Source organism: Copidosoma floridanum, unplaced genomic scaffold (assembly GCF_036245765.1).
Source record: "Copidosoma floridanum isolate Cflo_tuat_1 unplaced genomic scaffold, Cflo_Japanese_pri ptg000011l, whole genome shotgun sequence".
In the NCBI taxonomy this organism is placed as follows: domain Eukaryota; kingdom Metazoa; phylum Arthropoda; class Insecta; order Hymenoptera; family Encyrtidae; genus Copidosoma; species Copidosoma floridanum.
Window position 1 is genome coordinate 10,999,931 of NW_028321888.1, and position 14,112 is coordinate 11,014,042.

The window sequence follows — 14,112 nt, forward strand, 5'->3', positions numbered from 1 at the left end:
TCCGTGCGCTAGAATGCGCTTCTTCCTCATTAAGGATGCGCGCTATCGCATCGGCTTTACAGTTATCCCGCGCGCACGCGTACATACACGGAGTTCGCATCGCCGACAGCCAAGAAGTCTAGATCGAACCGAACGGGCGACAGATCCGTTTGACGTTGCAAAACACACGCATGTACATACAGACTGTTCGCTATTTTTCAACCGTTAGTTATTCCCGTCGCGTAATTGTTCGGCTGCCTGGGAGGCTTCGATAAGCATCTCTTCACGGAAAAATGCACAGAAATAACCGAAGCGATGAACGAGAATGCTTTTTTTCTTTCTTTTCACCTCAGGAAAATGGGCGTCAGTCTGCTACCGCTGTTGTTGCTAAGTAGTCGTCGCGACCTTGCTTTCACTAGCTCGCTTGCAGCTATACTTATGTGTTATATGCCTGCCGCTCTAGACTTACCGTCATTTACTAATATACTCGGTGGCTTTCTACAAGTTGGAAGAATCATATACAGCAAGGATTAAAGAATCACATAGGTGCACTGAGAGAAAAAAATAATCGAAATCATAGAGAAATTCCAGCAGCAATTACTATTCCGCTCAGTAAATCGGATGCAAGCTGGCAAAAAAAAAAGAAATTATTATTTTTAATGGTAAAAATTATTTATTGTTTTAACAGAAAAAAGTATGGTTTACATAGTGTAAAAATTATGGTTAGAATTGTAAAAAATTTTACTGTTCTAATCTTAATTTTAACTGTTAAAACAATGATTTTTACTCTTAAAAGTTGTAATTTCTCCTTTTTTGACATCTTGCATTTGATTTAGGGGTCAAGAATGGTCATTTTTTCTAAATTTTTCCAATTTTGATTATTTTTTTTCTTTCAGTGTGGTGTGTATTTTTACGGCAAAATTAAAAGTGATGAGAAGTCTCCACATATTGTTACTCCTTTCACCATTTCTCTAATCATATATGTGGGCATCATTGGGATGTAGCCAGTTTAGCTGGGAAGTGAAATTGATTTTTAATCAACCACTCTTTCGTTAGTGGAATCAATTGATCTCAAAAACTTTTTTAACGGTTGCAAGTAGTGGAACCAAATTTTTTCTCAGTATGTAATTTTACTTTGTTAAGGTTGCCACAATTGGCCTTTAATTTGAGTACTTTGCTATTTAAAGGTTTTGGCATTCGCTTAAAAAATATATTTTTTTTAATTTCACTCGTTAAATAGCACCTGAAAAATGAAAAGATTCTGCATTTTTTCGTGATTAATTAATCTTTCGTTCAACTATAAACAGTTTTGTTGACAGATGTTTCGCTAATTCTTTGAGTCTGTTGGAAAATTCATTGTTTGATCAACATTTTTTATGTACGACCCTTTTACACATTCTACTTCAAAGCTTCCTATTGGAAATCTCTTATTATTTGAGGTAGTATGAGATTCGTGTTCTACTGTACAATTCCCCTTAAGCGTGATACATCATTTTACTTAATTTCAAAATTAAAAGGGTTGTAAAAAATTGACGATTCGCTATTTTGTTGTGGTTAACATATCAGATTGAAAATGATGTTATTTATCTGATTTTGTTCTACTTGTAAAATCGTCTGCGGTTACAGACACAAGACGATTTATCATTTGAATAGCATAGAATTGGAATTTTTTGACATTGTTTAATTATTTTGACCATTTTAAAAAACTTATTAAAATTTTTAAACTATTAAATTTTGTTCTATATAGCTTTAATATTATATACAATTTTATTTTACTTCAAAATCCATATGTAAAAAAAGTATTAGATATTTTGGTTTTTTTTTCCTTGGTAGTTTTTGGAAACCCAAACCAATTTTTTTCACACGTTTCTTTTGATTAAAAAAAAACTGTGTATCGTGTCTAAGCAATACATAGTAAAGTCTGAAATATATAAGTCTCTTGCTGTTTAAATAGTAAATTATCTTGTGTCTGGTGGTATGTATTACCCCTAAAAATTTTTGGATTTTTGGGGAATGGATTTTATTTATGTGACACATAACAAAGAGTTTTCAAAAGGTACATGATTGAAGAATTAAAATCAGGAAATAACAGACACCCTAATATATGTGGATTTTATAGTTTGTAACACGGACTAAAAGGTCCTCGTAGAGAGCAGTTAAGTTTGTAGAGATTCTTAATGAAGGGATTTATTATAAATGCATATGTTGTTTTCTTCGATTACAGATGGTACTTCAGAAAAATAAAGCGAATCGAAGCCGAGAAAAAACTGCTCCTCCCGGAAAATGATCATGGAGCATTCTTGATTCGAGACTCAGAGAGCCGACACAACGACTATTCGCTTTCAGGTACGAATTTACAAATTAAATCAAATGGGGGTTATTCTACTGTTAGATGGCGATAGCGTGCCCATGTAAGATTTTCTCATTTTTACAGAACATCTCTACTTATATTGAATGCATATACAATTATAATTCTGTGGAAATCTTACATGGTCACACTATCGCCATCTAACGGTAGAATAACCCTCATTTATCTATTAAACTAATGGGTGTTACTTTTGGGTTTAATTTTTTAATATGTAAAGGCTCAATGCTATGACCAGGCTTGGAGTACAGACATCCAGTTTTTTAAGCCATTTTATTAATACAGTTAACAATTAACCATGACAACATGATCATTATTCTATACCATCTGAAATTTATCCTACAGAAACAGATATAACTTTTTATTATAGCATGTACTCATAAACATCGTGTGGGCATGTGTAGGACCAAAAAAGGAATCCTGCTAGATATTTTGTACCATTTCGAAAAACAAAAAATTTCACTCAGAAATATTTGTTTTGAATAATGAAAAAACTATCTGTCTTGTCCAGAAAATACATTGTTTTCACAGAAAAACTTTTGGTACGACTGGAATTTCTTGCTACCTTGAAAAACAAAAAAAAATTAAAACCAAGGGTACTCTCTCATGTTAGCAACTTAAACTATTGTAACTTATAGCAAGTGTAAAATTTTTTAATTTTGATTGTTAGCATAACAATCAACTTTTTAGTCATTGTATGTGACTTGAGGAAATATTTTTTTGCGTCTTCAAATGTTGAGTCAATAGTACGAGGATTAAGACATGGGTAAACAAATAAATAAATAAATAAAATATAATGTAGTTTCTAATAGTAACTGTTTGCGCAGTTAATATCAGCAGCTCATCACCTAGTTGACATCTTAAAAAACACTCTTCATTTCAACAAAAATTTGTTTGACGGTGTCAAAACTCTGAATGTTTCAGTTTTATTTGAACTCCGATTTATTTTAAAATCAAAACTTTTTAAATTTGCATGGATACATACATTTTCGCAATACATTAATATTACAGTTTCTTAATGAAATTGAGACACAAGACTTAACTATAAAATTATGTATGATTTAATCATAATGCTTAAAACTTCTAACATTCAGTTTTTAAGTACTCGTTACTATACTCGTAAAATAATATTTATACCGACAAAAAATTAAAATTATAGCATATTACGAACTGTTTTGCGTCTTATACTTAATGCGAGGCTATTACGTTTGTTTATGTCTTAATGCACACTTTATCATCTGACAGATCAAGCTTAAATCTTTTTGCCTAAAAAATGTAGAGACTTATATTGATCAATGTTGTTCTTAAACGTATAATATGTATACGTGTTAGCACGTACGTGAATTTTTGTAAGTAAAGCTTCTTTATTGTAAGTTAGTTATTGGCTAATGGTAATGCCTACGTAATATGCTTATGATGTTTCGAAAAATGAAAAAAAACGATGTTGTGCAATACAATAACTGTTACATACATAAAGAAAAATCTGGGGAATCCCAGGGAAATTGAAAAATTCAGTGGAATTTTGGGAATCTTCGATTACCCTACAATTTATGGAGCACATCGGGGTACTGCCTATGGCCCCGAAACTAATTTTGATAATCCCACGTATGCCTAGCAATTGAAAAAATTATTTATAAAAAGTGAGATTAATTTTTAAAATGACACGTGTAATTTTTTTTAATCTTTCTGATGTGTGCGTGATGATATTTTTTGAGCACCACAGTAATATGAAATCATCAAAAAATTTTGAAAGCTACTGATTGAAAGCAGGTGCGTGTTTTGAAATGAATTGACAATGAGACACGATCAGTTGAATATCTTGCGTATACATCGTGCCAAATCTCAATTATTTCCAGTTACTTTTTCACGGCAGTATTAAGATTTATGATACCTTAATGTATTCTCAATATTAAAAAAAACCGCTTTTTGGCATCAATCGTACTTTATATACTATCCCAAGTACGACATGCGTCACAGCGCACTAGTTCATTGTCACGTTGCTATAAAAGTGACGTAAAACTCGTTGGTACATACATATATTTAGTGTACGCAGGTTGTCACTTCCTGTCTTTTCATAAACGCAATTACGGTTCTCACTCTATTCCATGTGTGTGCACGTGTGTTTGTATGCACAGCTTCAGTGTTGTAGAACAAGCCTATGGGTCTTTTTTATACACAAAAGAAAAAAATATGTAGTCGTACTTCACACATATAAACAACGTAACTCGATCTTTCGTTGGTACAACATGTGCCACAATATCGTTTTTTTTGTAGTCACAGGACGATTTGCTCCTACGTGTCCGTGGCCGATCGAGGTCCACGAGTACACTTTTTTTCTTTTATACATATATTTTTTTTCAAGTATCTGATGACCATAATTGTAGGTATTTTTGATAATTCTTTGATAATCAATTGTTAATAGAATATGTTTATTAACGGATTCAAAAATGGAGTTTTCGGCTCAAAAAAATTTGTCCAAAACATTTTTCAGTACATTTTGGACAAAAAACTAAGTCAGATTAAAAAATGCGTTTGTTAAGAGTTTAGATGTCACTCTATTCATTTCAATTGAACAGATGATAATAATAATCGTTAAATGAAAAAAATTCGGGTCTGATTGTGTATTGCAGTTCGCGACGGTGATACAGTGAAGCACTACAGGATCCGGCAGCTGGACGAGGGTGGCTTTTTCATCGCGAGGCGAACGACCTTCAGAAACTTGCAAGATCTCGTCGAGCACTACAGCAAAGACGCCGACGGCCTCTGCGTCAATTTGTGCAAGCCATGCGTACAGGTAAGCTCATCGTCAATTGCATCCTCCATCACCTTGTCCTTTGATAAATTATGACATGTACCATCGGGATTTGACATTTAGATTAGGCTTGCCATTTTTTAATATACATATATATATACAGATGTATATCGGTGATGACAAAAAGTAGGCTGTCTCTGCTTCTTTGTTCCAGTATTTGTTGGCGCCAAGTCAAATGTCCAATCCCCATACCTACTTTTATTTTTCATACTTTACTTTTGTGATCTGATATGGTCAGAATGGAGTTTAGGCAGCTTGTTGCATGCAAAACTGAGTGCAAATACTATTATACTGTTTTTATTACTATTATTACTAATAATGATTTTATGAATATTATTAACGTATCCGCATACTTACCATGTCTCGCTGGCACGAGCGAATAAGGTTTGCTGCTTCGTTTTGTTATTTGTTGATGAATTTCTAAGTGATCTTGTTGTTGTTTTATTTAAAGAAAATCGCCTTACAACTCAATACATGATTTGCATTAATTGATTTTTCCATATATTTCGAAAAAAAGATGTAAAATTAAAAAAAAAAAAAAACTGTTTTTAAGGATCCCTTAACTCATCGTGATAACAATAATAACGTGTGACACAAATATACATGACAGTCAAGTACAAACGCATGACGTATTACATTTACGTTTGTGATAGTGCGTGTGATAAAAGTCAGATATTTTAAGCTTTATTTAGATTGATTATAGTAGTAATAATTTGCATTTCAAACAAATTTGTATGTATTTATTACCTAGAAAGCACTACATAAGCTCCAATGAGACTCTGCTCCAAACAGTAACTAATCCGTTGTTATGCGTATCATTTTTTTATGTTTGACAGCCAAACAAGGTAAAGAAAAGTGTTAAAGTAATTTCTGAAATTTTATTGGCCCTGATGAAAATACAAATCATGTGATATATTTAATCGAAACTTGATTAATTTTTACCAACAAGATAGGTCGGATCTTCTAAGACTTATTTTAACGGAGTTGTTTGTTTCTCTGTTTTTGCTTACCCCATTTCCTGCTGGATTTTCTTGGTAAATTAAATGTCCCATTATAATAAATAATGTTTACTTCCATCGCAATCAATGCGCTCTTGCACCACCATTGTCATACATATCCCTGCCTGCATCTGTATAGCATAAGCCTGTTTTATATGGAATTATGTTTCAGAGATATTAGCTATCTATATCCTTGGTTATATATATGCGATTCATAGACATGTCATGCGCTGCATTATCATTTTATTATGCAAAAGTGTTTGTCATTGTTAGCATCTCCAAAACTTATTCTTGAAGAAGGAGTGAGTAGAGTACAAATTTCAAATACAAAGTAGCAATCGATTCAGTTTATTTAACAACAACAACGGTATAATTCTAACATTATCGGTTGTAAACTGATATTCATTCCTCATTGATAAATTAAAGTTTATGTAACCCCAGGTGCACTCTGAGTGTAATCTCTGAGCCAAGCCAACCTAGGCCGTAAAAATAATTTGTTTGGATCATTTGTTGGTATATGATCTAATAAGAGTAAACGTGCCAATGTACTGAGAGGAATTATTCCATGCCGTTCCAAAGATTTTATACGGAAATTTTTTTTGTACTATATACTTGATATTTTCAGAACAAGTTTTTTACTGTGATTACGCGATAGTATAATTATGAGAACTCAAGACTTGAAAGAGTACGGAATACTCAAACTGACACATAACTCTTTTTATATACTCGATTATTGGGACTTACTTGTACAACTGGGTCGTTTTACTAAAAGTGCGATATTTTGAGGTGCAAAATGAGACTTTTTAAATTAAATGTTGAGAATTTCATAAATTATTTGTTACAAACTAGCTGGAAACTTTTGGGCCTGGCTCTATGGTCATTTTTCTAAACATAGAATAAAAAAAAAAAACTTGTCCGTCTTTACCTAAATGATACTTTTTAGGCAATTCTGAAGCCTCAAATAGGAGTTTAGCCAAGAAATTTACTACTTTAGAATTTATGGCTGCAAAAAATTGACAGTGTTCTTGTACACTCTGAAATACAAAACGGTTCATTCTAAGTGTCTGAAAATTAATCACTTGGCCCAAATTAAATCATTTGTGGTGTGCAATTCAAAAGTGTCCAAATTACGCTTCACAAATAAAACGTCCCGTACTTGAAAATAAAAAATTTTTTTTTGATCTAAACTACGAGATAAGGTGCTGAGCATCTAAGACTTTCAGATAGTACAGAGTTGCTTAAAATTATATTTTTGCTTTGCATTACGGTAAAATGGCATTTTGGCCTGTTTTTTGCATATTACAAGTAGGACCACGCAAAAAATTATTTCTATATATCCAATCTAAAAATGTATCTAGAAAAAAACGGTTTTATCGAGTATCGCAGTTTTTGTAAAATGGCCCAACTATTATAAAAGACACAAAACATAGATACTTACTGTGTGTTGATAGATTTAATTTACAATTGCAAGGGAATCGGAATTACAGGTGCAATTCGACATTTGTAACATGTAACAGTTCAAACATTTGATATAATTTCACGGAAACGAAAGTGTACAATTTTCATTGTAAATAATGGTGCTACTCGCGTGATATTGAACGCGAAGATTAATGTTTTTTTTCGAACCCATGTACGCTGATAATAATAGTACTAATAAAAATAACGGGTATCCAATAACAGAAGAAAAGGTTGTATTATTGTACAAGGACTTTATTAACAGCGCAACGTGTAAAAAATGGCTACGTAATAATAAAGACATCGTACGATTGCGAGCTTGGTTGCTTTGAATCACGTCAATAGATCCTATCGCCGACAGTTTTGTCGACACTGATAAATGTGTTTCCCTATCAGTTTTTCACACTTCTTGTCCATCGGCACAAAAATTTTATTTTAAACATGTTACTGCAGTACCACAGAATGCATACCCAAACAGTAGTGAATATTGGAGATGTCCAATCTTAACAAAGGGCTCCGCCTTTTAATATACAATTTTGTAGTTTTCGAACTAGTCGACGTAGTTAGAAAAGCAATTTTTATCCTTTTCAAGGTGCATAATCTCGAGAAAGTATTAGTTTTGGTAATTTTGTTTTAAAAATAGTTAAAATCACTGATTCACTTGAATTTACATTTTAAATAAAATAGTAAAACGTAGTTTTTACGATTGGTTCCTACAATTATTTTACTGCTTTACAATTATTTTACTCTGTGGTGTACTAACAAGTAGAAGGTAGATATGTATGGGTACGTCAGAAAAAGAAATACGATAAAACTTAGCTTGATGACTTTTGATACCGAAAAATACAATAAATTATAGCACCTTTGCAATAACTCCAGGACAACCAAAGAACTTGATCATCATTGAGTGCGGCTAAGCTAGAAACATCGAAAATATACTTCCGCGCAAATCAAAAGTCAGGTCCCATGAATGGTTATAGAATTGCTACTAGTTTTCTACATATCCCGTTGTTCGGTATACTAAAAATAAACCATTATTCCAAAGATTTTCACGATTCCAAGTTCTATTTTCAACATCAAAAAATTCCATAATAAAGTCAAAAAAGGCCGACAACAAGAAAGAGAAAAAAAAAGCTTAATCGTGCATCGTCATTGTCACTTTGATTTTCCAAGCCTGGAGCACCTCTCACGTAGTACACACATTAGCCGCTCCACATTCATTTTGACAATCATCCCTCGTCAAAAAGGAATCGAGATTCCGAAAAAGCACCACCCATCACCCACAATCACGCAAACTTTCACAACTTACGAGTCGAGTCATCGTGCACTCACGAGCGAAAATAATCGTACGCTACGCCTATAGGCTCGAAGTATAGGTACATGTGCGTACCTGTACATGCCAATTGGGCGAAGCAGACAAAGTGACGGACGCAGCTGGAATGGTTTGTGTTTACTGACTGGGTCCTTGGGGGGTGCTGCTTTGGTGTCCACAGGTGGAGAAACCCGTGACCGAGGGCCTGAGCCACCGCACGCGCGACCAGTGGGAGATCGACCGGTCGTCCCTAAAATTCGTCCGCAAACTCGGCCAGGGCCAGTTCGGCGAGGTCTGGGAGGGCCAGTGGAACAACACGACTCCCGTGGCCATAAAGACCCTCAAGCCGGGCACCATGGACCCCAAAGACTTCCTCGCCGAGGCCCAGATCATGAAGAAGCTGCGCCACCAGAAACTCATCCAGCTTTACGCCGTTTGCACCATGGAGGAGCCCATCTACATCATCACCGAGCTCATGCGAAACGGCAGTCTCCTCGAGTTCTTGCAAGGTACTTGTCTATCGGTGCACACATATTTACGCACCTTCTGTAAACATGGATGATCCACTCGATCCTCCGTCAACTTCCATCCTTCTACTCCTACTGAAATCCTGCTCCGTTTGTGCGTCACGTGGATAATAGAGCGGCGGACCTTTTAGTCCAGCGGTAGCGATGGGTCCAAGTCTCGATCGCGAGTCTGAAATTTCGAGCGTTCGCCCAGAGCATTCAACGACTAAAAACTTATGTAATATCATTAAAATAACTGCAAAAGAACAAACGAACGTTAAAAAATCATTGAAACAATTATTCTCTTACTTTTTAACTGGAAATACTAGACTAACGTCATTTTATCGTTAAATTTTTTTTTTCTTTTCAATGCTCCGGGTGAGCGCACCAAACTTCAGACTCGTTCTCGATCTCTGTAGCGCATCACACATCATGGGTACGAACTATACAGATAAGAGGACATTGAGTTCAACCTTGTAAAAAAAAAATTTATTTTTCTGTTTGTTAGGCACCCTTTTTTTCTCATCTAGAAAAAAATATGATTAACTGAGCTCAAAATGTAGTGACAATATCCATTCAGAAGTCAATCAAAAGCTCTCGAAATACGCTTTCGTTTCAGCTATTGCGAGGTTTGAGGAAATTGAAGTTTCTAGTCTGCCGTAACTTTCAGCTGAAACAAAAGTTAAACGCTACCCCCTATTTTCGCGCTCATTTTTCAAGGTCGGAGTAAATAAAACATGTGAAAAGATAAAGAACAAGACAAAATTGACGATGTGAATCGTGAAGTAATTTTTGGTAGCACTGAGTAATTGCTTTTGCCTTTCAATATCTCAGAGATTTCAATGGACAAAACTCAAACAATTCCAATTTCAAAAGCTTAGTGAGTTTCACTTGGAAATCACTGACAGGAATGGCCATACCTTTGGGTACGAAAACACCAAAGAGGAAGATGTAGCCAACAAAATTCCTTAGAATGTGTGTAAGTGTGTGTGATGTCTACTGACACCGTCCATACCTGTAATCAACTTAGATTAGTATACTTCTGTAGTTTCGATTTTCCTTTGTGAAATCTTTGGTTGTTCTAACGTGATTTACACGAATTACTATTTTGAACGTGATACACCATCAAAATTATGGAATATCACACAACAATTTTTTTTCATCAATCAGTTTCTACATAAGATTTCAATAAGATTTTACATTTGACAATCAATTTTATTCGTGCATACGAAGTACTCGGAAGAATCTATAAGGATTTTGCCTAAATCACGTATGCACACAAGTTCGTGTTAAAATCACGCCAAGATTGTCAAGATTCTGTAAAGATTTATTTAGTAAAATTCGGACTACAGTGATATCCAAGTGGATTTCATGTACTGGACCCTTGCATACCACACACGTACGCCATATGCGCTCATTCCTTACAACCTTTGCAACTGATTAGTCCAAATATAGTATCGGTAAAAAGGGTCTTGTTGAATCCCCGATGATGCTTGTAAAATTCCCGCAGGAAAGGGCCGAGGTCTGAAACTCCAGCAGCTGATCGACATGTCAGCTCAGATAGCGGCGGGTATGGCCTACCTCGAGTCGCAGAACTACATCCACCGGGACTTGGCCGCGCGCAACGTCCTCGTGGCTGACGGCAACGTCGTCAAGATCGCCGACTTTGGACTGGCCCGTCTCATCAAGGAGGACGAGTACGAGGCCCGCATCGGCGCCCGTTTCCCCATCAAGTGGACCGCCCCCGAGGCTGCCAACTACAGCAAGTTCAGCATCAAGTCCGACGTCTGGTCGTTCGGTATCCTCCTCACGGAGCTCGTCACCTACGGACGAATACCCTACCCCGGTAAGTCGCCGCTTCCTCCAACGTAGAGAGCTGCAGCGAGTTCAGAACCTTTTTTTTTTTTTTTTTTTATTTTCCTTCACACGGAGTACAAATTAAATTTTAACACGCCACGCGATGATTTTAGGTATGACCAACGCGGAGGTGCTGCACCAGGTCGAGCACGGCTACCGCATGCCCTGCCCACCGGGATGTCCACCGCCGCTCTACGACATAATGCTCGAGTGCTGGAACAAGGATCCGATGAAGAGGCCGACCTTCGAGACCCTCCAGTGGAAGCTCGAGGACTTCTTCACCATGGAGGGCAGCGAGTACAAGGAGGCTTCGGCTTACTGAGTAATCGCCTCTGCGAAGTTTCGCAACATAGACCAGCGCATCATGTAGTAAATGCTGGAGCCTCGGACTCGACGATAACGCGTTCGGGGGGACACCGCGACGACCATGCGGGATGTGAAATACGTCGCGGTTCGGAACGAGCGGAGGGAGATAACAAAAAGAGATATTGTAGAAATGAAGCTGTGCACGCCGCGGGACTAGTTGACAAACTCCTACTTTCCAAAGGACTCTGCGTGTGTTTTTTCGTCCGTTTGTTTACTATTTGTGCACACAAACATTTATTCATTGTACATACATGCATTGTACAAGTGTGCGGATTTTGAAGTGGAGAAGCGTAGGCGCCAACGTAAGGGGCGTCCTATCATTATTATTATTATTATCATTATCATTATTATTCTTATTATTGTTGTTACTATTATTCTCTTGTCGTGGACGGTTAAAGAAACAGTTTGTGATATTTCATGGAAAGACCATTGACTCTTAATCGTGTAGATTAAATTTAAAGGTGATCACTGTCAAAGTGTACGCTTGGTACTGTTTATTTTATTATACTTTTTTTTAACTTTTATCGACGTATCATTTAGCACTAATACAATTACTCATTATTTTTATCTCTTTTAATTTTTTAATACTATTATTATTATTTTATTACTGTTTACATATATTGTCGCTGTGGTGGAAAACGACATTAATTTAGAATTCGTTTTTGGATGGTAATAACTTAGAGCCAAGTTCGAGAAAATTGTAACTTACAGTCGGACCCAAAAAAAGTGATCATTCAGGAGTAGATGTTACTCAAATTATGGTAAACATAGTAGATAATCTTTATTATAAGGAAAAATGCTAAAAAATGTTTGAATAACTAAGAGCATTTACTTATATTATAAATTGAACTGGACGACGGGTCTTTTTGTCCGGACTTCGAGGTATGGGTTCTGAGTTATTTAATACCTTCTTAAACCGAATTTTGTGTTAATGCCTTTTTGGCTTCACACGATGATAATATTATTGTATTATTACTATTGTATTTTCGTTTGTTTCTTAATATTCTGGCTGCCATATACAAGATTATCGAAAATTAGAAAAAAAGTCGAGTACCTCGCGTGATATATGTACTTTACATATACATTGGCGCTTGGTAACTTTTGAATCGTAATAAGGTTTATGTCTCATAGTATGCAATATTAACGCAACTCTTAATAGCTGGGGTTCTGAAAAACAACCCGCTCTCTTTTTTTAATGTATGGAGAGTTTGTATGTATTTTTGACAACTGAGTTGCGTGAGTAATAAATGCGGCAATAAATGTGTCAAATTTTTCTGATTAAATTGGATTTTCTTTTTATTTTTATGTAGGTTCTAGAATAATTCTTAAGATGTAAAGTTGAGCGTAATTTATTTTTTATATCAATTAAAACGATAAGTAAAGTGCGTATTAATTTTACATTTGGAAAAGATGATAGTCCAATAATTTTAATGTACTTTTTATGGATTGCAATTATGATAAAACAACAAAACTTTATTTTGACATTTTTTGCCGAAATGACATCGATTCGTTTCATCTGTACGAAATTTTTTATCTAATTTATAAATAAGATAAGAATATTAAAATACTTGTATGATATAAACTGACATAATTTTTTAAGATTAACTATAAAACAAAAATTTATCAAGAACTTTTTGACATATGATTTTGCCACAATCTAGCTCTACTCATGATAATCCAATAAAGCTATTCAATGAAGTTTGGTGAAACTGTTGTTTGCATATTCATTGTAGAGATTGTACATTTGTTGAAAAATGGTAAAAGAGCTCAGTAGTAGCGTGAAAACAAGTTATGCAGTTGCAAAGTATGCACACGGCATAATTAATACATCAGTGTAATTTGTCGCCTAGCAAACGCATTTGTAATTGTATTAAGTGTTATAAATAAAAGGAGAATATCGTGTTGATATTCCTGCAAACGTATTTTAAACTTAAACGCTGTATTGTTTGCTGGGCTAGTAGGTATGACCTTTGAGATCGTATTTATTGAACAGTCGTGGCCTACATGAATTTATACATGTACATGCATACACTTTGTAGACGAAAGAGAGAAGGAGGAAAAGAGAAGGTTTTATGAGGTGACGTGAATCAATTTGTGCTTTCTCTTCTTGAACCTCTTTTTTTCTTTAATTGACTGCTTTGTAAATTTCCAAAACGCGACCATATACGTTTTTCATTGATTATATAAATATACATACGCATATATACATAATAATAAAGTAATTTTTGTAAACAAACTTTGACTGATTTCTTTCACATCCACACAAGCCAATTAAATTACTGTTGTATCTCTAAGTATTTCAGATTTTTTTTATCAATAATAAATGTTCAATAATAATATTGTAATTCTTAATACATTAAGAAAACTAAGAGTAAAATTATGTTGCTGATAAATTGGCAAAATACTTTTTGGTGATACAGGGGCAAGTAAAATGATGTAAATGAGTAACGTATGAGTAATGT

General features: G+C 35.0%; 1 protein-coding gene across 2 annotated transcripts in view; it reads left to right on the plus strand.

Annotated features, from left to right (window-relative positions):
* Positions 1–13,886, plus strand: part of Src42A (Tyrosine-protein kinase Src42A) — a 29,361-nt gene extending 15,475 nt beyond the window's left edge. The window contains exons 3-7 of one of the 2 annotated variants that reach the window (XM_014352779.2): positions 2,204–2,325; positions 4,975–5,138; positions 9,103–9,430; positions 10,938–11,273; positions 11,398–13,886. In XM_014352779.2, coding sequence (XP_014208265.1) covers positions 2,204–2,325; positions 4,975–5,138; positions 9,103–9,430; positions 10,938–11,273; positions 11,398–11,606 — 1,159 coding nt within the window. In that variant the 3' untranslated portion in view covers positions 11,607–13,886. The remainder of the gene's footprint in view (positions 1–2,203; positions 2,326–4,974; positions 5,139–9,102; positions 9,431–10,937; positions 11,274–11,397) is intronic. The other variant, XM_014352780.2, reaches the window with a different exon arrangement.
* Positions 13,887–14,112: the final 226 nt, after the last annotated feature.